This window comes from Vigna unguiculata, chromosome 9, assembly GCF_037176805.1.
Source record: "Vigna unguiculata cultivar grain cowpea cultivar isolate G323 ecotype 2 chromosome 9, ASM3717680v1, whole genome shotgun sequence".
Lineage (NCBI taxonomy): Eukaryota > Viridiplantae > Streptophyta > Magnoliopsida > Fabales > Fabaceae > Vigna > Vigna unguiculata.
In genome coordinates, this window is record NC_140800.1 from 6,029,514 (window position 1) to 6,057,020 (window position 27,507).

Consider the following 27,507-nt stretch of genomic DNA (forward strand, 5'->3'; position numbering starts at 1 on the left):
CATTCTCGTCCAACGAGGCCTAAAATTGACGCTTTCATACAAGTAACTCGTTGGGCGAGTCATATTTTCGCCTAGAGACTCAAATATTGCAGTTATGTGTTGTCATTTTCGCTCAGCGAGCCACTAGCTCGCCTAGCGAGTCAGCTTGGCACCCAATGATAATTTTTTGGCCTTTCAGGGGTGGTCCAAGGTGGTATATACCTATAGGTAAATCCTTTCTCCATGTTTGCAGTTCTAGGTTTAATTTCGGTGCCCCTCCGACATGGATATTTGGCTAAAAATCAATCTTTCTTGTTCAATCATGCTTCCTTGAGTTTCAACTTATTATTATTTTATTTTACACACTTATAATAAAGATTAGAATTAAAAAAACATAAAACAACTAAAATACAAAACAATGCAAAAACAACATAAATTTGAGAATTAAACAAAATAAAAACTATGAAGAAGTTGATTTTATTCATGAAACTTAACACCAATAAAAGATAGAAAATAACATTATCACTAAGAATCATATTCTATGATTTTGGTTTTGACACCGATTATTAGATAAGACATTAACAACAAAATTAGAAATTATATTTGATGAACAAAATTCATACTAAGAATCATATACTCTACAATTTTTGGTTTTGATACTAATTATTAGATATCACATTAAAAACGAAATTAGAAGTTATATTTAATAGTTAAAACATAATTTTTTTCATTTAAAAAAGTAATGGTTCAATTTACACAATTCAATTTTGACTTAACCAACTTGATATAGAACAAATGAAGCATCATGCAATAAATGTTTTAAAAAGTCTTGATTATACAAGAATTACCGATGATTTTTCAACAAAATAAATAAAGATATGGACATCATTTTATTAGATTGTTCATACACCAGAGATTTGAGAACCCTAACCAAATCTACACGGAATGGGTTCAACCGTAGTGAGGTCTGGTCATAGTCAAAATTTTCTACTCTTTTTGTCTTCTTCGATGACAGATAATTAAAGGATAGACGATAATTATTTACACTGTGAAAAAGTTACTTCTTCCTCAAATTTGTTATCACGACAATTTGGGAGTATCACATTTCCTTAGAAGACGGAAAGGATGATAGAAAAATAAATGGCATTTCTTAACTAATTTGTAAGTTTAAATATTAATCAACATCGAATTATTAGTGATACATATAAATTAGAACAATGCTACTTTTGACACCATTTTTTTTTTAATTCCCATTTGATATTACCATTTTCTCTTTTTTTTTTTTTTTTAGAAATTCAAAATATTACTTATTAGAATATTTTTATCCCGGTAAAGTATTGTCAAGTCATAGTAACCGGGGGTCTAATATTTTTTTTAATCATTTTTTTATGTATTATCACTATCTCCAAATTCCCTTCTAATAAACCCATTGGTCTCTGAAGATTAATAGATTAATTAAAATTGGCAATCATTTATAGGCTTTCAAATATTAGCATGATGGAATTTGTCCTGCTTCATAGCACTGTATCTGCCTGAGTAAAATCACATCTTGGAGAGAAATTTTCACAGTTGTTTGTAATATACAACTATAAAAGAGGGAGGTGTAGAACAACAAATATAAATATAAACAAACACATCATTGAACAAACGAACCATTAAAATCGATACCAAAATAATTTGATATCATCACGATCAACTTAAACCCGATATAATAACTTTTCTGCATAAACATAGAACTGCAAAATTTTAGCAATCAACTTTTGCAGCAAAAGAATAATACCATTATCTTCTGCCATAGGTCCTTTCTTAATTGGCTTTTATCAGCTTCCAACATTCTCACCGGGCTTCCATTCCATTCTTCAGGTAATCTGCAAATCAAACACGATTATGCCTAAATAGTTATGACCATAGATTGCCGAAAGAGACACAGAATTTAAAGTGTAAGAAACTTACATGGGAAAGGCAAATGAATGTGTGCTGCTTATGCTGTCATTAGAGTGATGGGAGGCATTGCTAGATGTTGTTGCAGGAACAGCATATGATGTTGGACCACCAGATAGAGGGCCCTCACCACATAAACAAGTGTCTTGAGGATCATTGTCTTGTCTTTTTCCTGAACCTGTTGGACTTCGTGAGTTACACATCTCAGACCTACACATGATTGTGTCAGCAACTTGCACACAATCTGCACAACATGGAAACTCCACCCTTCTGCCAACTGTACCCAAAAATGAATTTATTTGCCAATTCCTCAGAGATCTTGAAAACTCTGCTTCCGTTGCTAATGCCTATAGATCGTTGAAGATACAATATTTCAATGCAAATTTTGGAATGAGCTTGTTATAATAGAATACAATTGTTCTTCACGATTATGCCTAAATAGTGTGAGATTAAATTGTCTTACCTCTCTAAGGGTCTCTGGTGTTGTCTTCTTTTTGGGGTGATCAGTGGAAATCTTGTATCCTGAATCCCCTTCAACATCAATCACTAAAGCTCTGGAGTCATAAAATTCCATTGCTTCCTTAAGGGAAAGAGGTTTAGAGGCATATTCTAGTCTATTTGAATTGATTGAGAATGCTTCCATAGTCCTTAGATTTGAGTCTCTTCTTCTATTCATCATGTCAGACTCAAAGTGACATGACTTTATATCATGACCTTCTGAGAGGCACTTGCCCTCTGGTGACACTCCCCTACCACTGCAACTGTCCTTCACAAACTTCTCATTATCCTCTTGAATAAAAACAACCAGTTCAGGAACATCATAGTCCATGACATTCATTCCTGCTGAAAAGTTCTTTCCCTTGCTGAACTTTGACAACTCCCCTGAAGCATTAGTAAAATGCCCTACATTCAACAACCTCTTCACTGGAATCTCCCTTGTCCTAAAACTATTATCACCATCACCCTCCAGTCTCTCCCACACAATGTTCTTTTCTTCTTGGCTTCTTTGATCCTCACGATGAAACAAATGTGCATGTTTCATGCTGCGTCCTTTTGAACTTCTCATCTTGCCAAAATTGTCACCACGTCACTGCATTGGAAAAATTGGCAGTGAGATTTGCAGAATGAATTTGATTAGAAAACAACAGTTCACAGTTCACAGTTCAATTACAGTTCACTATCCTTGAAATCACAGAAAATTTGGGGCAAACATAATTGATGAGGTTGAATAAAAGTAATTAGATTAATATTATATATATTTTGGTGTAAAGCAACCAGCTAGTATTTTCTACTTTTATCCGTGTCCTAGGACATTAAATATGAATAATGAAGAGAAATTAAATATGTATCTAAAATAATAATGTTTAGGCTCTATACCTTGTCTCTGTTGGTGCCACTTACATACAAAGAATTAATGCAGTCCATTACAGAGGAGAGGACTGAAGAAAATAACTTTATTTACACTAGACCCTACGCTAGTTTGGATTCCTTTAAAACGACCGGTGGGAAATTCAGGGATGAATTTATATATGAAAATCGTTTTAAATCTAAATAAATTCTGCAAAAAATTATGAATAATTTTAAGGAGAAAGAAACTGTAGGAGACAATGACCACGTACCTGTAATTGTCCAAGTCAAGGGGCCAAAGGATTGGCAATCACATTCAGTTTTGAGGGCAATAATTTCTGTTTTTGCATAAATCTGCCAAATTACACTGACTGTTTATCTTGTTTGAAAGTGATGAAATGGATATATGAAGAAAAGGGAGATTTTGAAAAGTTTCTGATAAACAAGAATGCAATCTGTGCAAACTACAACATCTGAATACAGATCACAAAGGTAAGAATACCAAGTTCTCAGACAGAATAATGATCAATACAATGTTTTAGAGAATCCATGTCTGTAACGTGAAGCAAGAAAAACATAGATAGCCTAAATTTGCGGGGCATGAAAATAAATGAGTAAAAAATATAAAAAATCGCCGAAATCATATCTATCACTGATGAAAGAAGCATACTTTACCCATGGCCCAAATGCAGATATTGAAAGTTACACTTTCTGTGTTGTTGTTTTTTCCCTCTAAATCTCAACACAAGAATGAAATTGCGTCCCTTCTCATTCTGAAAATGAAATGATCCAGGAACAGAAACAGTGCACAAAGGAAGGAATCGAGAAAAAAGTGATGATGAGAATGATATGAATCCAATTTGAATTACCGATATGTGATGTTCGAAACAACTCAGAGGTAAAAATTGCTCCTCAGTATCACATTCTTGGTTTGTGGATCATTTGCAACTCCATTTAGCACAAGAAACGCAGAGTTATGTCACTCTAGTTTCAATAGAAACGGTTGGCAGAAAAACATAAAAGGAAAAATAAAAAATGGAAAGTGAAAATAATAATAAATGGACGGTTCAGAATATTTAATATCCTTAAAACAAACACCAAACAGCCAGATTGACAACACAAATGTTGTTTGCTTGCACATCCTCTAACATGTTTCACAAAAGTCATGCGTTTCGTAGTTTCCTATCATTCTCTTCTGTCCATTCCTCTTAAACACGCTCTTGCTGTTTGGTGACCATGAAATTCGCATGCGAACACAACAAAGTGAATAATTTCAATACATGAGTATACATATTATAGAAAGTGGATTTAGATTTAACTTACCTCTGTTAAATCATCTTGTGAGGGAAAGATTACCCCCACATATATACTGTGTTTTAGAATTATCTCACATTAGCAAAAACACATACGTGATGTCTGTACGTATTTTGTAAATATGTGTGATATTATATTAGTAGGTAATGATAGTGTAATGTTATTAAGTTAATATATAAAATAAAATTATATTTATTAAAAATAAAGTAAAATATATCAAAAAAGACAATTTTATAAAAATCTTGTAAAAGTAATGGTCAATTAAAAAATTTAATAAATAATTATATTTTAAAAAGTAAAATTAATATTTTGAAATGTAGATAAAAAAAGGAAATTCTCTTTATATATTGTTATAAATAGTTGTTGTGTTTTTCTGTTAGATTTTTGTTGTATGACATTGTAATTTTGACATCATATATTTATTTCTACTATAATTTAACATTATTGTTTATAAGTATTCATTCCTTTTTTCTATAAATATAAAATTTAATTTTTATTAAAATTATTTTATTGTTATAAGAATTATTAAATGATGGTCAAATAATGTGAAAGATTTTTTTTTTTGAATGTGATGCTTTGCACTGAATAATGATGATGGTTATTCATATCAGAATTAGAAAATTTTGATACTTAGAATTTGTTTGAGACATTGATTAACCTTCCATAATACATTGTTTGAAGGGTGAAGGTTTCAGCTTTCATTCAATGGGTTTGCCTCTCTCTTCTTGTCTGTCATCGACCATACTTATTATTGTCATTTTTTTCCTTGTTTCAGAAGAAACATAAAATAGTATTTTATTTTGAATTGGGACACAATAAAGTATTTCTCAAAATTCAAAGGAAATTTGACCGTCATATTATTTTCCTAAAAGGTCAAAATAAATATAATTATTTATTCTAAAATTAATAAATATTCAAATTACTAGTAAATATTTAAATATACAATTAATTACAATGAAAACAAATGTTAGTTTCATTACAATAAAAAACTAATATTACATGATTTTTTTTCCAAGTAGTTATAGTAATCAAATAATCATATTAAGTATTTCTTTATGTTGCCATTTAATCACAGTACAAAATAATAAACATATATGACACGAAGATTGATTTCACGTTTATTAGTCAACAAGACACTATAAACAAGTACCTTAAAAATATTAATTAATTAAAGACCATTTCTTTATAATATTAAATAACATTTATTACATCTAGTTAAAATGTTATCACTAGTTTCTATATTTTCTCTCTGTTTCATACTATTAGGTATTACCATAATCTATGATTTGTTTCTCTAAGTTGCTTCTAATTTATGCGTACACGCTTTTATATATATATTAGTACTTTTAATTCATATCTTTGGTGATATCATCATCGATCCATCATTTGATTATCTTTTATTTTATTCATTCACTTAATATCTAAAAGTATATCACATTTCCCCGAGACCTATTCCTTTACTACTTAGCTATCAATAGTTTAGGAAATAGGTAAGTGAAACAACCTTTTAATACCGTTTAAAATAATTTAGTTTGATGATAGTTTTGTTATCATATTTTAGGGAATTTATAATGTTACTTTCCATCTTTTTCCTAATATAATACGAGTAGAATATAAATATTATTTTCTTAAAAATATTTTTAACATGTTTAAGTACGTGTCTAATCGTTTATAAATCTTCTTCAATTAAAATAATTTAGATTGTTTATTACTTGAGCTACATTCACTTGAAGAAGACAGAGATATGAAGAATATTATAACATACCTCACTATTGTATGCTAACATCAAAATCTTTTGTTTGGGCATTCGGGTACAATATATCTAAAATCCAAATATTTCAAACAATTTGTTCATTTGTCATTTCCTGAAATTTGAGGTAATTCTTAGAAGGATAAGAGGTGTTGGAAAAATAAAGAACCCATTGATGATCTAATGCGACTCTTCTTGAGGGGGTTGAAAGGGCCTTGGCTCGCAATTTTTTTTCTTTACATGTTTAAATTTGTTAGGTTTTACAGAGGGAGTTTCACTGGGGAGACACAGTACTAATGAGACCTGAGTCCAACCACATAAGATATTGACACCACTCTCAACCAAAAACCTTAAGGCAATGGGTTTATGGGTCTTTATTCTTATATAGTGCTCTACTTTCTCACACACTGCACTCGTCTAAGCCAGTTTTAACCGATACAACACCAATGAGACCTGAGTCCAAGGGTAAGCTGGTTTTACTTGAAGAGAATCTTTTCTATGATCAAACTCGATTTTATTCTGCATCAACAGGCTCCATAAGATCCAGTAAAAGAAGTGATGTGATATAGTCTGAATTTTATATAGTATGACAACGCATTCATTTCTTATGCATCGATTTGATTTCTGATACTATTGGAGTGAACAAAATAGATCTTTGTACATAAAAGATATTGACACCACTCTCAATCCAAAAACCTTAAGGCAATGGGTTTATGAGTCTTTATTCTTATATAGTGCTCTACTTTATTCTTAAAAGATATTTATGTTTTAACTCAAAACTGGCATATATTTCTTTAAATTTCATATTGCTATAAAATTATAAATATTATTAATTTAACCAACTTAAAAGATATGTTCAACTTATCGTAAATACAAACACACATTACTTATTTCTAACTCAAAAAGTTACTTATATTTCTTCAAAATCCATATTATCTTAAAATTACTAAAAATATTAATTCATAATATAATATATTATAGATATTTAAAAATACGTATTCACAAGTGTGATAATGTTTGTGCTTATGCTAGTATGTATAAAGATTTGGATACCTCCAAAATATTTGTTCAAGATGTGGATGTGGATGATCATAGAAATGTGGTAGATGGATCAAACCCATGGTGTGGCTTTCAAGAAAATATAGTTGAAATAAGAATAAGTAGTATAAAACTGTGGTGTGGATTAAGGAAAGAAATATGAATAACAAACTTTTGAAATGGAATTATAAATGATAAATGCAACGATGATTTACTAAATGAAAAAGTTTCCCAAGATTGTAATAAAAAAAATAGAAGAATTTTAAGACACTTAAAAGCTGCTCACAAATTAAAGTGTATTTATAATAGGCTTCAAATGTTATTTATAGTTGAATGGTTCGACTAAAGAAGAGAAGGAAGTATTCTGAAGTTGGTTACAAGCAATGTTAGTACAAGAAAATAAATCCTAAGTGTGAACACACAAATATTGATGACACATAGTACCAACACAAGTCTAATTAAACTAATGATTACACTTTGTTTCACTAATCCTATGTTTTAATTCTAGTTAATTTATAATCTTAATAATCTCGTTTCGTGTATAATCCCTGAATGAAGGAGATCAATATTTGAGGAGTCACATGGGTGACTCTTGAATTAGGAAAGAGCAATGTGAAGTAGTTATAACTTTCATATCACTTGGAAGTGACATGCAAGTAATTACATAAGCATATGTATAAACTCTTCATATGTCTCTTGAACTCTTTGAAGAACACCCCATACATGTCTTTTAGAATCACAAATATTATTTGATTCTTTTAAAATACTCTATAATCTAAAAGACTTCCAAATTGATATGCTTATTTATTTTTTCTTCCATCTTTTTGAGTATGTGTATTAAGAATCTTTCTTGAAATCATTTTCAATGTTCTTCTATTTTTCCTTTTCCTTTTGCATCTCTATCTTTAATAATCAACCCTATTTGCATCATGTGTATTATGATGAAAATAAGAGGGATGCATGTTTCAACATGTTTAGAAGATGAGTAAGAGGATTATAATATTTACCTTGATCGTTGGAAGTTTTTACCTCATCTCTTATTTGAGTTTCCCATGAGAAATAGTGAGACATATATCTCTTGTAGGAACTCCACTTTTGATTGAATGAATATTTACATTAAGAACAAAACTTTGTAACCCGTTAAAATATATATATATATATATATATATATATATATATATATATATATATATAAAGGGGATTTCCTTTTTTGTGTCCACATTTCATAATTTCAACTTTACTCCTTACAATTTAATTATTTATTAAATTTTAAAAAATTAACGGTTACTTTTACAAGTTTTTATAAAACTATTTACTTATCTCTTTCTTCTTTTTTCTCATACTATTCATCAACAGTTATTTTTCTCATATTTTCTTCATACATTTCACTTTAATTTTTATAAATATACTTTTATTTTGTTCATTAACTTAATAACATTACGATATCAACAATTATTAATATAATTCAAAAAATGCGTACACAAAGACGCGATAGCGCCTGTGTTTACGCTAGTATATATATATATATATATATATATATATATATATATATATATTCTTATTATCTAACTATAGTAGATGATCTGATTGGATCTTAACTTAGACCAGTTTTTCAATCCAATCCAAGTTGATGAAATAAGATGAGTAGCTAGTTCATTCAAGCATTAACATAAATCAAACCATTAACATTTGAATAATTATAGTAAAGATATGATTGTTTTTTACTTTGAATCTTTCGGTAAAAATAATTAAAGATAATTTAGAGAAAGAATGCAGAATTATACAAAAATGGAGACGTCATAATCTAACATATCGATAAATAGAAGATTTGCCAAATTTTCAGTTATCCTAAGATAAGAACATAATCCTCTCTTTAATAAATTTAAATTAAAATAAGTTATTTACATATGTTTTTGGTCTAAGTATACATAGACCACAAATGTTTAAGTAACCATTGAAAATTTTAAAAGAAAGTCCAAAAATGTTTTGTTGCGAAAATAACTAAAAATTCAAAAAATAGACGGAGACTCTTCGCTCAACGACAATTACTCTTCATGTCTTTTTGTTCTTTAAATTGCAAAAACTCTTCGTCAAATTCTTCTTATATTGAATTAGAAGATGTTATCTGTTATTGAGAAATCTTCTTTATTTAATAGACAGATAATAACTAGTGAAAATAAATGATAATATGTGAAAACACATTACACGTGTCTTCACTTTTTTTATGATAATAGAAAAATAGTAAAATTATTATTATTATTATAACTATAAAATCAAATTTAAATAATTTTCATAATTTTATGTAAATAATTTTTATTTATTATATAGGTAATTTTATAATTAAAACAACCGTTAAGTTTAAAATATGGTAAAATAAAAAAGGTTAAATTTAAGAAAAACAGTTATGTAAGAAATAAAATTAATAAAATAATTAATTTAATTTAAAATATATAATTGAAAAATAATTGTGAATATCACAATTCTTTTATATACATTGGTATATCAATAACAATATATAAAGGAGATTCTTCTTTTTGTGTCTACTTTTAAAAATACTAATTTTATTATTTAAATATAGTAATTTATTAAATTTTTAAAAATTGACGTTATTTTTACAAAATTTTTATAAAATCGGATGTTTCTATTTTTTTTTTCCTTTATTTATCAATGATTATTCTTTTATCTGTTCTGATATATTTTACTTTATTTTTAATAAATATAATTTTAATTTATATATTAATTTAATAACATTATAATATTATTACTTATTAATATAATATCGTATATTTAAAAATTACGTCAGGTTAGTTATCGGTAAAGTAAATGAATTCGCATAGCGGTTGCCGTAATCCGCTAAAGTTTTGGCTTCCCATTGGAAAACACAACGGCATATAGTACAGGCGAGAGAGGTCTGGCCCAAGTTCCCGCGGTTTTACAACAGAAGGACAATGTCAGAGAGCAACCACAAGGAAATCCAAATCCGTGCCCTAACCGGCGAATCAATCACTCTTCCCGTCACTCCCACCACAACCCTCCACCACCTCAAGCTTCTCCTCCGCCGTTCATTCTCCCCCGCCACCACCTCCCCCAACTTCCACCTCTTCTTCAAGGCACCACCACACTATTTCCCTCCTCCCATTTCTCTTTCACCCACCGTCGCACTTACTTTTCTTTTCTACAATCAGTGACATAACGTCTTTTACTAACTAACTAACACCATTGCTTGTTTCAGGGTGAGAAATTGCGATTGCAGACTCATATTGCCTCTTACCCCATCCAACGCCACGAATTTCTCGTCCTCATTCCCTTCACCAAAAAGGAAAAGGAACCTTCTACAACATCCCACTCTCTTCAGCCTGATGTTCCTCACACTACCAATGCTTCAACTTCGACTTCTGTTCTCGCGGATTCTACGTGGTCCTCCATAAAGGAGGATTTATCACTTTTACGTGATGCTACTGAGAGTGATGCGTGTAATTCCGAGTCGGGAAAAGAAAAACCGTTGGAGACATCAACCGAAGGGGGTTTAGGTCGTGAGAAGCAGATGGAGCTTCCCTATCATCTCATACTGAACACATTGCGAGATGGTTGCGAGGGTGGTCCTTTTGGCGAGCACAATTGCGAGGTTTTCGCGAAGGTTTTGGAGTCAGTGAATTGTTTATCGGAACTGCCACTCGGACACTGCAAGTTGCTGAAACGAGCTCGTTCGAAAGGAGGTGGCGGCGGCGGCCTGAGAAACCGTGTCAGTGACGGTGTTATATGTTTGTGTCCACCGTGGTTGAAGATAGTGGTGAAGGCGTTTGCATTTGTGAACATTTTTTCCGCGTTTATTTATTTGCAGCTTAGAGATTTGACCTTGAGTCTGCTGGAGGAGGCGCTTAGTGAGCTTGCTAAGTTTGGGGTTAAACTTGGCATCGGCGACATCAAGAATCTTTCGCTTCTTTGTCCTCATGTAAATTTTGATTGATTTTGTTTCTCCTTTTTAGTTTTGTGGTGGTATTTCGAAGTTCGTTGTTTATTTTTTATTCTTGTTATGGTGAGGTTGTAGGAATAAGGAGTGTTCCTTAAAGTGACTATTCCGTGTTCAATGCATAGTTTTTGTTATGCTTTGTATGCAACAAGGAAATGGTTATTGTGTGTTGCTCTTTCCTGTTCTAAATTTTGGATTGAATCCATTGCAGCTGGTATGTTTCAGGGATGATGTAGATAAGACAAGTTTTGGTGATACCATTGTTGTCCTCAATCATTCAACAGGCAATAAAGATCTAGTTGAAGAAAATCCTAAAAGAGGTATACTGAAGATGTGAACTGTTGTTTTGTTGCTGTTATTTACTGATATTCTTCTATTTTATCAGAATAGCTTTTATGTTTTTCAATTTTGCTTGACATGTCTTCTTTAATAGTGCGCAAGTGGTTGTATATTTCAAAGACTGTCAGTACATTGAAGAGAAGGGACAGTTCTTTCCGTAAAATTTTAGGATGGGCTTTTGAACAGCTGCGGGTATGTCTCTGTTACATTATTCTTCACAAATGATCCACTGTGGACCCAATTATGTTTAGTGAAAGTTGCTTAATAGATAGAAATTTACTCCTGGAACCAAACTTTGATTGTATAAGTATCATAGAATTTGCATCGTATCATAGAATTTGGATTGTATCCTATACATCCACCTGCGTATACTTTGACTGATATTTCACTTAGTAGTGTGGAACTCTTTTTCCCAATCTAAATTCACAAATCACACTCACAAATAGTTGGCTTTTTTAACAGGGCATTGCGTTAGGATTATGTTAGAATGGTTATAATTCATAAAGTGCTAGTTATTAGGTAGGTAAGGCATGCAACTTTCTTAGTTGAAGGAATTGATGCAGTCAAAATGGTATATATAGGCAGTGACTAAAATGCTATGAGTTTGGGAAGAGAAGTAGGTTAGATTCAAGTGGAACCAAAAAACGAGGGGTTCTAGTGAGTATAAACCTTTCAATTTACAACTGTAACATGATGACCAAAGATGATAAATAAAGGTTTCTAGGATTGTATATTCTAGGCTTATACTCTGTTTAGCTCAATATTTCAGAGTCTCTATAGGGTCAGGTCAGGTTGTTTAAACTTAAAATAAACGTTTCCATCTTAAAGATAATCACTTACTTAAGAAGTAGATAGGACTTGCTTATTATAAAAGCATAAAGCTTTTTATTTTTAAAATAAGCAGATTAGACAAACACAAAAACATAAATTTGCTTTCTTTTATTAAAAAAGCATTTTGTTTTTCAAAAATATAAGTACAAAGTAATTCACCCGTAATCTGGAGTCTAAGCCTTATTGAAAAGTCACATATGCTAGTTGTGTGATGACTTAGTATGAATAGCACTTTAAAGTCAAAATAAAACAGACAAACAGAAATTGTAAATGAACATTTTTAAGTTACTCCTGCATAAGGCACAATGCGTCAGTAGTATTGAAGAGCTGAAAAATGTGCATTCTTATTTGCAGTATGAATTTGGGGATGAGATGACTATGGGGATTTCCTTGGAAGAGTTGCTTGCAGCAGTCAAGGACAATGATTTTGTCAAAAAAGAAGACGAATCCAAACGTGTAAAGAGAAGCAAAACTACCTCAAAATCTAACTCAAACCATATTGGGTGTCATGTACGCATTAATCCATGTTACATATTTATTTTTAACTTCTAGTCTTCTGCGTATATCCAAAATTTACCTGATGCAAGGTGATAACGATAGTAGAAATAGAGGAAAATAAAACGCATGTTTTCATTTGGTGTGTGTCTGAAGCTGAAATTTTCAATAGAATTTTGGTTTGATTTTTTTAAAGAGATGGTTACTAGCAATTATTGTATCTTCAAATATATTGATGAAAAATATTTTTATATATAGCTGAAAATTCTACTATTAGGGTAGATCATATAGCGGTGCTTTACATCACTTGTTCTCGGTTTGGCAGGACACAAAGTCATTACTGGCTGTGGAGATGATTGATCATCTTAAGAAAGGAATTGGATCAGAAGGGCAGGTCTTTTCTATTTTGTTGCAATAGTTTTTTGGGCTTTTGGAACTATAACATGAAATCTTCAAACCATGATTTGCATACTGACAACTGCAATGTGTCAAATACTCAACAACAATAATATTTATAGATAAATTTAATGTTCGTTTTTTGCTCATAAATATGTACGATGTTGTTTGGCAATTGGAAAGATTTTAGTTTCCCAGGAATTTGAAGTTGGGAAACCGGATAGAAAGGTTTCCCGGGAACGGATTTTAACCAAGTTTCCCACAAAGACATTCCTATAGGAGAGGTGGGAAACTAACTTTCCTGAATTAAAATAATTTTTTTTTACTGAAAAACATACCATGTTACTATTATTGAATCATTTAAAGTGATGAAAAAAATTAAAGATTTTGATAAAAATAACACATTACATTTTGATTTCAAAAAGCTTTCTGTAAATATTCCTAGGAAATACAATTCACCTACCAAACAATATTTAGTAATTCCAGGGAATCTTAATTCTCGGGATTCATGAAAAGAAAAATTCCTTCTACCCAACAGTTCATACTAGTACTGAATGCTGCATTATGAATGTTTGATTGATGCAGATTGTGCATATTGAAGACATATGTGCCAGGAAAGCAATTTACAGTGGGATCCCTATTGATCTATCAGAGAAAATGAGATCTGCACTGAAGTGTATTGGAGTTTCCAAATTTTACAGTCACCAGGTACAAAATGAATATGTGGAACTGCATTTTCCATACTAGTAGTTTCTCACTCAGAATCAAAATTTTCTGCTGTGTGGTTTACATAGGCAGAGTCTATACAAGCTTCCCTTCATGGTGAAAATGTTGTTGTGGCTACAATGACATCTAGTGGCAAATCCCTTTGCTATAATCTACCAGTTCTAGAAGTTTTGTCTACGAATTCATCTTCATGTGCTTTGTACATATTTCCCACGAAGGTTGTTGCAGTCTATCATTTATTTCTGAATTCTAAAGTCTAAATGCCTCCACATAATCATAATATCTCTTTTTCTGTTTTGTGGGGATTGTTGTTTAGATAGCTAAAATATTTCATTATGCAGGCATTAGCTCAAGATCAACTAAGAGCTTTGTTACACATGACAAAAGGATTTGATAATGACTTTAATATCGGTATATACGATGGTGATACCTCTATGAGTGAGAGGATGCTGCTCCGTGATAATTCTAGATTGGTAATTTATTAACTAATTTTTTCTCTTGACCAAGCAGATTCCAGTAAAATGTCCTCATTTTATAGTTATACCGATGCAGTTGATCACAAATCCAGATATGTTACACATATCAATCTTGCCCCATCATCAACAGTTTAGTCGGATTTTATCAAACCTAAGGTATATGGAATATATGATCAACCATATTGATTTGGTATTTATATGGAATATTTCCTAATGGTGTGTTGAGGTTTATTCTATCTTAATCAAATAGGTTTGTGGTAATTGATGAGACTCATACTTACAAGGGAACGTTTGGAAGTCACACTGCCCTTATTTTGAGGAGGCTAAAACGACTCTGTTCACATGGTTTAGAGCTTTGCAAACCATTTCCATATAAACTTGTGTATTTAAATTTTAAATGGAAATGTGAATCAACAATTTGCTTCTACTTGCAGTATATGGATCTGTTCCTTCTTTCGTATTTTCTACTGCAACTTCTGCAAATCCTCGGGAGCATTCTATGGTAAATAATTCTTGGAAGTAGTTACATTTTTATACACTTGGTTTTACATTTTTCTTTAGCATGTTGTCTCAGACGGACCTGACTTTTTTAGAATTCTATGGTTATTTGGTATTCTTCTTGGAATTGCTTTACTACCATACTTTGATTAAGCCATGAATTGTCTGCGCCCTAGGAACTTGCAAATTTATCTACACTGGAGCTATTTCAGAATGATGGAAGTCCATCTACAAGGAAACTTTTTGTCCTTTGGAATCCTGCTCTGCGTCCAAAACCTGTAAGTTGAAATTTTAATGTATTTATGAAGTTTAATAGTTCGTATATTGTTAACTAAAGACATATTTATGAGATAAATTATGTTGCTACATGACTACAGTTCATTAAAAAAGCTCAGTTTGCCATGGGAACTGATGAGTTGGATGATGAAAGTGCTAATTTTGTTCGTTCAAGGTGATAATCCTAATATGTATGGAAAAAACTATGCAACCATTGCTTTTGATGTATGCAAGCAACCTTATGCTCTGTATAAAATGATGAGTCTTGAATAGTTAATATTTTTATGATTTGTATAAATATCAGGATTTGCAGAATTCTAAAGTATCTTTAATTTGAATGCTTTTTGTGTGTCCTCTTGTTCTTTTTTGCAGTCCAATTGTGGATGCTTCACGACTTTTTGCAGAAATGGTTCAGCATGGTCTTCGCTGTATTGCATTTTGTAAATCACGGAAACTTTGTGAGCTTGTTTTATCCTACACGTATGTCAAATCAATTTCATGTTCTTGTGTAGTTTAGTATAATCAATATTGTGATTTGATAATTTACTTTTCTTACATTATGATTTTGTTATTTGATATCTGTTTTCATATTAAAGTTAATGGTTATTCTGTGGGTTTTAAAGGCAGATGCTCATGCAATTTGAATTTCTGTAAATGGCAGCCGTGAGATTCTTCATGAGACGGCCCCGCATCTGGTTGATTCCATATGTGCATATCGTGGCGGCTACATTGCAGAGGTCTCCTTTTTTTCTGATTTGAAATCAGATCAAAATGTATATTTGGTGAAGATTAAAATGATGATATTTACCTGTTGGAAAATATAATATAAAGGACAAAAGTTAGATAGAAACTGTAACTGAAATTTTGGTTATTTGATAGAGCCTATCGCTTGAGTTATTGAGTCTAACTGGGTCTGACTATTTGGACTTGGTTCTTGTTGAAAGGATTTCTACCCTTTTAGACTATCAGCTTATTATTATCTTTCTTTCATGGTTACCGTTTATTTTATATTTTAAATTTGAAACTTAGTATTGTTGATCAGATTCTATGTTTGCCCTTAATTCTATTTATTTATATATATGTCTATATATAGAGAGAAGTGGCACTAATGAAGTTTTGTAGAAAAGTAATGAACCTCTCCACATGCATCTGATTCTTTTTTGGTCCATTTCTCATTTTAATTTATTTGCAGGCTAACTCTTGTTTTTCTTAATTAATGTGCTGATCATTTTTTGGACATCATATGGTTCTCCTAAACTCAATACTGGTTGCTTCACTTTTACAGCAAAGAAGAAAAATAGAGAGTTCATTTTTTGGTGGTACAATATGTGGTGTTGCTGCAACTAATGCTCTTGAGTTGGGCATTGATGTTGGAGAAATTGATGCCACTCTGCATCTAGGATTTCCTGGTAGTATTGCAAGGTATTTGCCCAGTTGTTTTAACATCGATGACTTATTAAACATTTTTAATAGCTTTATATGTGTGGATTTATGTACTTTATTCAATTATACTTTTAGCTTATGGCAACAAGCTGGTAGAGGTGGGAGGAGAGATAAACCATCCCTTGCTGTCTATATTGCATTTGGGGGGCCTCTTGATCAATACTTCATGAGACATCCCAATAAACTTTTTGAAAGACCAATTGAATGCTGTCATGTTGATTCTCAAAACAAAAAGGTTCTTAGCTTTGGCCTTTTTTTTTCTGGATTTACTATTTTGAGTTTGAACAAATGGAAGCGTTTATGCTAATTATGGCAGACTTTGTTCAGATTCTTGAGCAACATTTGGTCTGTGCTGCTCATGAACACCCTCTAAGTGTGAACTACGATGAACAATATTTTGGTCCTTTCTTGGAAAGTGTTATAATTTCTCTAAAAGCTAGAGGATACATGAGTTCTATTCTATCATCGGATTCTTCTAGAATATGGAACTACATTGGTCCTGAGGTATTTGTGATTTATTTTTTGAAAAAATTAGGCTTCATGTCTGTCTTTTCTAGTTGATTTAATAATTTTTTAGCTCTATAAAATATTTGCAGATTGTAAGATTACTATTTTTTCTTGTTTGTTTGTGGTTCCTTCTATGTTCCAGAAATTACCCTCACATGCAGTCAATATCCGAGCAATAGAAACTGTAAGGTACAGTGTCATAGATCAGAAAAAAAATGAAGTCCTTGAAGAGATAGAGGAAAGCAAGGCATTCTTTCAGGTTGACTTCTACTTCCTAGATGAAAAGAGTAATTTGGCTTCTTTTTCTTATCCATGTCTCATCAAGTGTATATAACTTGATTCAGGTATATGAAGGTGCTGTGTATATGTGCCAGGGGAAAACCTATTTGGTTGAAAAATTAGATCTGTCTAATAAAACTGCTTTCTGCAAAGAGGCTGATCTAAAGTATTATACAAAGACTCGTGATTACACTGATATTCATGTCATTGGGGGTAATGTTGTATGTATTCTCCTGCTTGCTTGAGATCCTTTGGATTATCTTCATGAGTTTTATGTGTATGACTATTGTTAATATTTGCACATTATTGATTCTTGTTCTTTAGACTTGTGCTAGATCATGTTCACTAATTCTTTAGAAAACCGTGATTTATTGTTAACTTCTTGCTCAGGCCTGACTGCATCAAGTAAGAATTATATGTATCTAATTTCAGCAAAGTAAAAACCTACAAGCTGAATGTACTGCTAAATCATGTAGAATAATATATACTTTACATAATTCCAGAAATTAGGAACAGGGATATTTAGGTCTTTTATCCGATCATGTAGAAAGGTCATTTGTCTTGCAGGCTTATCCGCTCAAAGTAGAAACTAACAAGTTTCCAAAATCAAATGCTCGGGCTGATATATGCAAAGTAACAACTACTTGGTTTGGATTTTATCGTATTTGGAGAGGAAGCAATCAAATCTTTGATGCTGTTGACCTCGCACTTCCTCATTACTCATACGAGTCACAGGTAATTTGAGCACTTTTAGGTGTTTTTTTTTTTTTTTAATGACTTTAATTATTCTCATGTGGCATGTGTTTTTGTTTTGACATCAATATGTTCTATGCCTCTAAGTAGGCAGTTTGGGTTCCTGTGCCTCCGTCTATAAAAGAAGCAGTAGTCAAGCAAAATTATGATTTCCGTGGAGGTCTGCATGCTGCTTCACATGCAATTTTACACGTAGTGCCTTTGTAAGTTTCTTGTGTTAATCTTTAAGCTTTGGCATCAGCATGATATACAGAAGTCCTATTCCTTCCATCCAAGTTCTATGTACCGTTAATCATGAACTTTGTTGCATGTGGCTGCATATGCTGAGCTCTATTTTATTTGTTTTTGCTTTAGATATCGTACATTTAGATTTTTATCATTTTCCTTCTAACACATTCACATGAATTACCATTGACACTATCATTGATAGAGTCAGTCACACCAATTCTGCTGGGTTTTTTGTCCTCAATTGCACTCAGTTCATCAATTTTTCATGTAGTGATCTCCCTTTATCTTTAACCAGTATGTAAAGCTACTATGGGGATTTTTCATATTTACAATGCTAAACAAGGTGTCTGACAAATATGGGAAGTTAGTGTAATTTTTGAAAGAAATAAAGACATATCTAAAGATGTTCTTTGTTGTTATTACTAATATTTTTCAGCAGATATAAAGTTTTGTTAAAGTTCTCAAGAAAAGCTCCCAATCTTTTAAGATCTGTATCGAAATATATAAAACTATTGGTAAAGGAGAACTTATCATTTTAGTGCCACTTTTCATCTTAGCAAGTTGTTTGTTGCTCATTAATTCCCTCTTGAGTTTGCTCATAAAAGATAATCATTATATAATTGATTGTCAGTTTCTATTCAGATGCTTCTCTTTTTGAGTTTATGCATGTTTTTGAAGTTAGGAATGATGTGACTATGAATTTCTCTTAACTGAGATGTTGGAGTTTACTTTTTATGCACTCTGGACCCTGTATTATTGAAACTTAACATGAAAAGTGAAAATTTGCTAGTCTGGCATACATAGACATTAAAACCTTATTCTCTTTCTACTGCATTATACTGTTACTCTTTTTCATCTTGTGTAATTCCTATTAATTTATGTGTAATATTATTACATGCATTTGCTTGCAGACACATCACTTGCAACTTGTCTGACTTGGCTCCTGAGTGTCCAAACCCTCATGATGCCCGATTTTACCCCGAAAGAATTCTAATATATGATCAACATCCCGGAGGATGTGGAATTTCAGTGCGGGTGAATAACTTGACCAGTCTAACCATTTAGATGATATTTAGCTTGCGTTATATTTTCATCAGTACTTATCTGATGCCTTATATTTTAAACAATACTTATCTGTTCTGGTTTTGGTTATTAAATTATCTTGTCTTAATATATTTGTCGTACTAGTTTCTGGTTTAACAATTTTCCCAAGTACCAATCAATGAACAGACTTTCACCTCATGATATTTTTGGAATTTTTTATAGGTCCAACCCTATTTTTCAAAGTTCCTGGAAGCCGCACTAGAGCTTCTCACATGTTGCTGCTGCTCAGCGGAAGTGGGTTGCCCTAATTGTGTTCAGGTCTGAATCGTTTTTTTTATCAATGATTAGTTCCACATTTTCTTTTTCAATTTGCTCCGGTTAGCTATTTTTGGGTCGGAAGAAAATTATTTGACCGTTGATTGATATTTCTTTTTAAATTGCATCCTAATTTGGCATCTAGTGTTCCTGAAATTTTTTGCATATTGTAGAGCTTTGTTTGCCATGAATATAACGAGGTTTTGCACAAGGATGCAGCCATCATGATCATAAAGGTTACTTGATTGAACTTCATATCATGATTTTAGTGGATAATTTCATTCCAATTTCCACCTTGATGATTGGAAAAAGTTGTCCTTTCAGGGTATTCTGGATGCGGGAAACTAGTAATTCAAAACACGTGCTTGGCTAATTTGAAGGTATGTTAGGGAAAAACCACCAATGAAGTTTTACTCTTCAATTTTAGTAAATTAATATTACAAAGCACTATAAATTAAAGGCGACACATGCCTTTATTTGCTTTAAGCTAGTTTTACTTTAGAACTTGTTCTTATTGTCTGGTTGGTTAGGAAAGTTGAATGTACCTATGCTAAAATAAATTGCATTGAATGTGAAATGTTAAGAAATAAATAAATTGCCTATTCCAAATGTGGTGTTAAGAAAGATGTTAGCTCCTAAAAAAATTAAACAATTATAAAATTTAATTTTTAGGTATGATTGAAATTTGCTGTTACTGGGATTCATTATAACGTATTGTATTGAACTATAAAATAATATGACAATGCTTTGTTGTGTTATTCGAATGAATATATATATATATATATATATATATATATATATATATATAATTAGAGATGTTTGTGGTGTTATTCGAATTAAATATAAAAAATGTTAACTAAATTAAACCAATTTTCGCGATTTTATTTGGATTGGTGTTTGCAAATTTTTAACTTTTAATTTCTTATTCTAAATTTGTTTCTTTTATTAAACATCTATTCTTTCTTTCCGTCATTAAATAATGTAAAAGTAAAACAAAATGTGAATTTGAAAAAAACAATTCGTATCAAGTTACCAAATAGTTCATAAAAACGCATTTGATCAATACTCAGATATAGCAACCTATAGTAAATGAAACATAACATGTTAAACTTTTATTCCTACATTTCTTTGCATTTATTTGGAGAAAGAAGCATATCTTCTCAAGAAATTATCATACCATATAAAAAGAATAATTTTTTAGTGAAATAAATAATCAAACTAACAGTGACGATATTGTACCACTTTCTAAAAACATTATAAAATATAATAACCAATATAATTAAAAAAACAATTAAATAATAAAAGTATTATAATTGAGAATATAATTAAAAAAACAATTAAGTAAAATATAAGAGTTAAAGACAAGGAAAATTTTATACTTCAAATTTTAATACATGTTCTTCTATAATTGAGATTAAGTCTAATTATCGATTAATACGATCAAGTTTTACTAACCATATTAACGCAAGAGGATACAAATCAATTATTCTTTGAACTTCTACTACTCAGACAAAAATTGAGTATTCTTTGGAACAATGACAATGAGTAATGAGTATATTTTCAAACATCAACCACTCCTTACTAAAACACTTTATTATAATAGAAATAATTAGAAGATCGTAAGGTTTGTAACTAAAAGAGACTTAATATCCTAAGACAAATATAAATTCCAAGTTCACTCTTTTATAGTTTTTGAGGGTTACACCCTCAATTGTTCTATGACATAGGTCCAGCTAAATAATTGAGTATTTTTTGAAATAACAAACACTTCTAGCTAAGATCTTTAGTATTCTTTAGAATAAGAGTTACTCTTGACTAAGACACTAACTATTTTTGGGATATCAATCACTCTAGTTAAAACACTTCATCACAGGAGAAGTGATTAAAAGACCACAATATTTGTAATTAAAAGAGAATTTTCATCTTAAGACAAATATAAAGTTTAAGTTCAACCTTTCATGTTTGTTGCAAGTGAAATTAATTACCTCCACTGAAGATCACGTGAGTCAAATTAAAATTCAATAATAGTGCTTAGATTTTCACACTCTAAGTAGAAAAAAATTGTTTGAATTATCACCAATAACTTTTAGTTTAGAGATAAATATTTGGTCCAATAATTTGCTAATAAAATAATAGATTTATCAAATATATAATATAATAAAAAATATACAATAAATAAAATCAAATACAGATGTATATCTATCTTAAAACATATTTTACTAGATCTGAAACAAACACAATTGTTATTTTTTTATTATTAATAGTTATGTCTGCACCAGTTTATAACCCCAATACCAGGCCACATGTCTACACATGTAGATCTGTTGGAAACAATATTTAGTTTTATCTTTATTTGTTTATTTCTTATACTCTCGTGTAAATCGTTTGATTAGCACCACATTAGTTTAAAAAATCATTTAAATTAAAAGCTGAAGTTTTTTGGATTATTTGTGCTAATATATTTTTTATTTTAAAGATAAAAAAGTAAATTACACTAACATCAATTTTTCATGGATTACAGTCATACTCCAGTTTTTTTTCTTTTTATTTTATTTTAATTTTTATTTTACGCAGACCTTTTATTTATTTTAAAATATTAAATTTAAATAACACAAGACTTACTGATACCTCATTGTAATGATTTAAAAAAACTGAATAAACTTTTTGATAGAGTTGTAAGAGAGAAAAATAATCAACTTTCTTATAGTAAAAGAGTTTATATCATACTTCAAAATATTAACAAAGTCATATGAGAAACGTTTTCTGTAAATTATCCTATGTATGTTAATTTTAATAAGTCTTTCGGTATTTGGATTTTTTTATTGAATTTTTGTATCTTATACCGGATCTCCAAAATACAATAATATATATATATATATATATATATATATATATATATTGATTTTAATATTTTAAAATATATTACAATCCTTTTTAATATCTCAAAATTAATGTATTAGAAAGAGATACAAGAGACATTCTAAAAATTCATACTAAAAAGTTTATCCAAACAAAAACTAAATATAATTCGTACAAATTTCAAGGGCTTAGTTATATTTTTTTATTACACATTTTGATGTGAATTATTTTGCTTAAATTTTTGTCTCTAAAATTAATAGATGAATAAATATAATTTTTTTACCAGTTAGATATTTTTTACCTGTTAAAGATGTTTTAGATTTGTCTCATTCAACAACACTAATAAATCTAAAAGAGTTAATTTTATTGAATTAAAAAAATTATATCTATTAAATTTTAAAATTTAAAATTAAAATATATCAAAATTTAAGGTTATTTCACGTTCAAATTTAAAAACTTAAAATTCAACCATTGAAATTATAATTGTTTAGGACATATATCAGTAAAACTCTTTATTGATTATATATGTGTATGTATTAATACAGATTTTATATATCTATATTTAAAATGTAATTTTTAAAATAAATATTAAACAATTTTTTAAATGAATCATCTTACTCAAGCTTAATAGAACTACTATGAAAAACAAAAAATACTGTAGCAGGTATAAAAAAAAGGCTACCAAGAAGTGGCGTGTTTATTATGCATGTGGCAAGTGATTTTAATATTACACCACAATTTTTTTATAATATCATTATGAATAAGTGAATCTATCCGTTTCCTGCAAGTAATGGTGCTTTGGAGCTGAAGGAAAAGAGTGACTGCGTAGCTACTATTTGCAGAGTGAGTCGAGATGGGTTGGGCTATAGCTATACACGGCGGCGCCGGCGACATCCCACTTTCGCTACCGCCGGAGCAACGCCAGCCTCGAGAAGAAGCCCTCCACCACTGCCTGCAAATCGGGGTTCAGGCTCTTCAAGCCAAGATGCATCCATTGGATGTAGTAGAGCTTGTGGTAAGATCAAAACTCTATCTTTTTTTCATTTCCTTTTCAGATAAATAACATGTTCTTTGTTTTTTCATGTCACTTTCTTATCATTCTTGTAATGTCTTGTTCGTCAAATTGGCAGAAAAATGATATGTGCTCGTTTTCTATAAAGTGAACCAAACTTAAAAATATTCAAATAATAAAATGAAATTGAAAATGTTTTATCATGATATAAAAATAACACAGTTAGTGAACTATTAGTAATTAATTTAATAATGGATGTCCCATGTTATTTTAGGATTTTTTAAATACATTTATTTAGTTAGACTTTTAGACAAGAAAAGTTGAAAGAGTTTGGGTTAAGTATTTTTTAGTATCTGGATTTTTACGTAATATTAGAATTTTTTTTTTCTGTCCAAAACTTTGATACATTGTAGTTTCAAATCTTAAAAGTGTATGAATATTGTCATTTTAATTCAATTACATTAAATTTTTAGATGTGTTCAACGCGTTTTATACCGTTTAACATAAAATTCGCTTTAATATCTATTAGAAAACGCATTGTACAAGTAAAATAAATTTAACATTTTTTTAGTCGTCAAATAAATTTTACGTAATTGAGTTGAAATGACTATATTTATTAATTTTTAAAGTTTAGAGATCAAAATATATCAAAGTTTCAAACATAGACGAATTCTAGTGTCGCATCAAAGTTCAGTGACTAAAAGCATACTTAACCAAAACATTATTTTAATTCTAATTTAAGAACTAGCTAACAAAGCAATAATTTTATTGAAAATGATTTTTTGACACCACTTGCATCAATTGACAATCTACTTTTAGGGATATTTGTAAAGAAAATTGAAGGGTAAAATAATGGGTGTAAAGTGTCTCTGGCGTGAAAATAATACTACACTTATTTTATTTTTGTTTCTTATGGATTATGATTCCTAATATTGCACTCCTTCGATTTTCACTCTCAAGTATGTTGCTGTGTACTTTTGTAGGTTCGTGAATTAGAAAATATTCCACAGTTTAATGCGGGTAAGGGATCGGTGCTGACCAACAAAGGTACAATTGAAATGGAAGCTTCAATTATGGATGGAAGGACCAAAAAATGTGGGGCTGTTTCTGGCCTCAAAACAGTTGTCAATGCCATTTCTTTAGCTAGATTGGTTATGGAGAAGACTCCTCACATATATCTGGGCTTTGATGGAGCAGAGGAATTTGCCAAAGAACAAGTCAGTTTTCTTTATGCTTTCAATCTATAAACTCTTTCCTTTGGTTCAACTTTTTTCAAACTTTAACATTGTCTTAAACTATGTTTCTATCAAGAGAAGAAAAAAAATTATAGATAGTAAGTTCTGTGTGAATGTTAATTACTATGATGAGTTCAATCATTGAAAACTTTTAGAGCCAGAGTGCGTGTGGTTTTAGTTATTGGATCTTACGATTCTTACAAATAATAAATCAACCATCTCAACATTCTTATTTTCAGGGTGTTGAGACTGTAGATCCAACCCATTTTATTACTGCAGAAAATGTTGAGAGACTACACCATGCACAAAAAGCCAACATAGTCCAGGTATGTTTGTATGCTTGAGAAGTAGGCTTAGGATTTATGACTAAATATGTTTTTAATTCTTAAATTTAGATGTAAAATTAAGATTAGTTTCTATTTGAAACTTTGATTTATAAATATGTTTTCGATCTCTTAATTTTAAGTGAATTTTGGAATTAGTACATTTCAAAATTTTGGACCAATTTAGTTCTTTATATTTCGAAATACGTGGATTTAATCATTTTAATCAAATTTAGTTAAATTTATTTGGCATTTGAAGTGTGTTTTATAATAGTATTTGACTTAACATTTAAAGCAAAAATGTGTCAAACATTAGAAACAACTCAAATAAATGCGTATCAAACATTAAATAAACCTAACAAAATTTGATTAAAAGAACTAAATTCCCGTATTTCGGAAGACTAAATTGATTCAAAGTTTTAAAATAAATTAATTTCAAAATTCACTGAAAGTCAAGGAATAAAAGACATATTTAATCCTATTTTGGTCTTCAAATGTTAAAAATAAAAAATATAATTCTCTTAACTCAATTACATTAAATTTTCTTCGATATGTCAAACGCGTTTTATAAGATTAGTACAATTAAAATAGAAAAATCATATCCAATTTTTAAAATTTAAAAACAGAAATGCATCAAAGTTTCAGACATAAACGAATTTCGATCTCATGTTAACCGGATTAAAAATATAATTAACCTTTTGTTTCATTTTCCACCTTGTGATATGAATATCTGTTGTGCTTCACAATGTATAGATCGATTACAGTACACACCCACTCCAAAATGGTACCGGAAAAGAAACACCAAATGTGGTTAATGGGGATAGTCAACTAGGAACAGTGGGGTGTGTAGCTGTTGATAGTGATGGGAAGCTAGCCTCTGCTACATCCACGGGTGGACTAGTGAACAAAATGGTTGGTCGAATTGGTGACTCACCCATCATAGGTGGTGGCACATATGCGAACGAGCTTTGTGCAGTGTCTGCAACAGGCAAAGGTGAAGCAATACTTCGTAGCACTGTTGCAAGAGATGTTGCTGCATTGATGGAATTCAAAGGGGTTTCTCTGAAAGAAGCTGCTAACTGTGTTGTGCATGAACGCACACCAAAAGCTACTGTGGGCTTGGTTGCTGTGTCTGCTGCAGGAGAAGTTGCCATGCCTTACAACACCACAGGCATGTTCCGAGCATGTGCAACAGAAGATGGATATTCAGAGGTTGCAATTTGGTCTCATTCCTAGATTTTTTTGTCTTTAATTCTATAAAAAATTATATTTTATCTCTCATTCTTTACTTTCTGATATGATTTAGTGTGAATCATTGATTTTTTTAAAAATAAAAAAAAATACATTAATCGATGATTCACAATAAGTTATATAAAGAAATAAAGAATCAAAGTCAAAAAATCGGAATCATAGTATCATAATCCTAACTCTTTTCTATGATTCATTTGTTCGATATTTCAATCTTTCTGTTTAATGGCAAACAGATAACATTGATAATGTGTACTCTATTTTGAATGCTATCATCGTTCTCTCATTCATTGTGTGGTTCGAATGGAAATTGTTCGAGTAACGTTGTTTACTTAGAATTGAAGTTTTATTTAAAAAATTTAGTACCGATGTCTAACTTAAACTATACTATTAGTTTTTTCAGGAAGTCAAACAACTAACAGTTTTAATATAATGGAAATGGAAAACTTCTCATATGCAAACTTTAATAATTTGTTCGGGTGAAAAAATGGTAGATGGTTTTGTAAATAATTTAACATTTTATGATGTAATATTTCTTTTACATAATATCTTTTTAGAGAGACTGAATTTGTGAAAATTTATTAAAGTACTTTGATTGTTGTTGATGTTATTTTTGGTTTAAACCAAATTGTTGTTGCTGATCATTTAACATGTACTTAGTACACATGATACTATATACTAAATAAAATTTTTGGTTTAAACCAAGTTTAGACGAGTTCACATAAACCATAAGCTTGAAACACATGAACAAACTATATACTAAATGGCCAAAGTCCACACCAAATGTCTTTTAGACAATTATGCATAAAAGGATAGTACATGTCAAAGATTTTCTACATACAATCACATGCAAGCACAAATACCAGTAATTTACCTCTCTATTAA

General features: G+C 30.5%; 3 protein-coding genes across 11 annotated transcripts; 2 read left to right on the forward strand and 1 right to left on the reverse strand.

The window, feature by feature from the left end:
* Nucleotides 1-1,581: 1,581 nt before the first annotated feature.
* On the reverse strand, nucleotides 1,582-4,539 carry LOC114162926 (uncharacterized). 5 transcript variants are annotated; one of them, XM_028046940.2, is made up of 6 exons: nucleotides 4,137-4,539; nucleotides 3,943-4,040; nucleotides 3,540-3,621; nucleotides 2,384-3,010; nucleotides 1,933-2,267; nucleotides 1,582-1,847 (listed from the first exon to the last, which is right to left on the reverse strand). In XM_028046940.2, exons 4-6 carry the CDS (start codon nucleotides 2,984-2,986, stop codon nucleotides 1,733-1,735), a joined length of 1,053 nt encoding a protein of 350 aa, XP_027902741.1. In that variant the 5' UTR covers nucleotides 2,987-3,010; nucleotides 3,540-3,621; nucleotides 3,943-4,040; nucleotides 4,137-4,539; the 3' UTR covers nucleotides 1,582-1,732. The 5 variants fall into 5 exon arrangements, with proteins under 5 accessions (XP_027902741.1, XP_027902737.1, XP_027902738.1 ...); XM_028046936.2 differs by having other exon boundaries at nucleotides 3,938-4,040; XM_028046937.2 differs by having other exon boundaries at nucleotides 3,540-4,040.
* Nucleotides 4,540-10,214: 5,675 nt separating this feature from the next.
* LOC114162192 (UBQ, helicase-c and DEAD-like helicase domain-containing protein) lies at nucleotides 10,215-23,715 on the forward strand. 5 transcript variants are annotated; one of them, XM_085667061.1, is made up of 28 exons: nucleotides 10,218-10,479; nucleotides 10,602-11,321; nucleotides 11,551-11,659; nucleotides 11,773-11,870; nucleotides 12,864-13,019; nucleotides 13,330-13,398; nucleotides 13,986-14,108; nucleotides 14,195-14,344; nucleotides 14,468-14,599; nucleotides 14,679-14,758; nucleotides 14,853-14,947; nucleotides 15,037-15,104; nucleotides 15,277-15,378; nucleotides 15,478-15,551; nucleotides 15,749-15,856; nucleotides 16,038-16,113; nucleotides 16,662-16,798; nucleotides 16,895-17,054; nucleotides 17,147-17,323; nucleotides 17,469-17,585; nucleotides 17,671-17,826; nucleotides 18,173-18,340; nucleotides 18,449-18,561; nucleotides 19,498-19,621; nucleotides 19,853-19,948; nucleotides 20,119-20,181; nucleotides 20,270-20,325; nucleotides 23,593-23,715. In XM_085667061.1, the coding sequence occupies exons 1-27, from the start codon at nucleotides 10,318-10,320 to the stop codon at nucleotides 20,291-20,293; spliced, it is 3,657 nt and encodes a 1,218-aa protein (XP_085523187.1). In that variant the 5' UTR covers nucleotides 10,218-10,317; the 3' UTR covers nucleotides 20,294-20,325; nucleotides 23,593-23,715. The 5 variants fall into 5 exon arrangements, 4 of the variants coding, with proteins under 4 accessions (XP_027901799.1, XP_085523187.1, XP_085523188.1 ...); XM_028045997.2 differs by lacking the exon at nucleotides 23,593-23,715 and having other exon boundaries at nucleotides 10,219-10,479; nucleotides 20,270-20,554; XM_085667062.1 differs by lacking the exons at nucleotides 17,671-17,826; nucleotides 23,593-23,715 and having other exon boundaries at nucleotides 20,270-20,554.
* LOC114164388 (isoaspartyl peptidase/L-asparaginase-like) lies at nucleotides 23,658-26,877 on the forward strand. Its single transcript, XM_028049040.2, has 4 exons — nucleotides 23,658-23,819; nucleotides 24,800-25,033; nucleotides 25,291-25,377; nucleotides 26,128-26,877. Exons 1-4 carry the CDS (start codon nucleotides 23,658-23,660, stop codon nucleotides 26,608-26,610), a joined length of 966 nt encoding a protein of 321 aa, XP_027904841.1. The 3' UTR covers nucleotides 26,611-26,877.
* The last annotated feature ends 630 nt before the right edge of the window (nucleotides 26,878-27,507 follow it).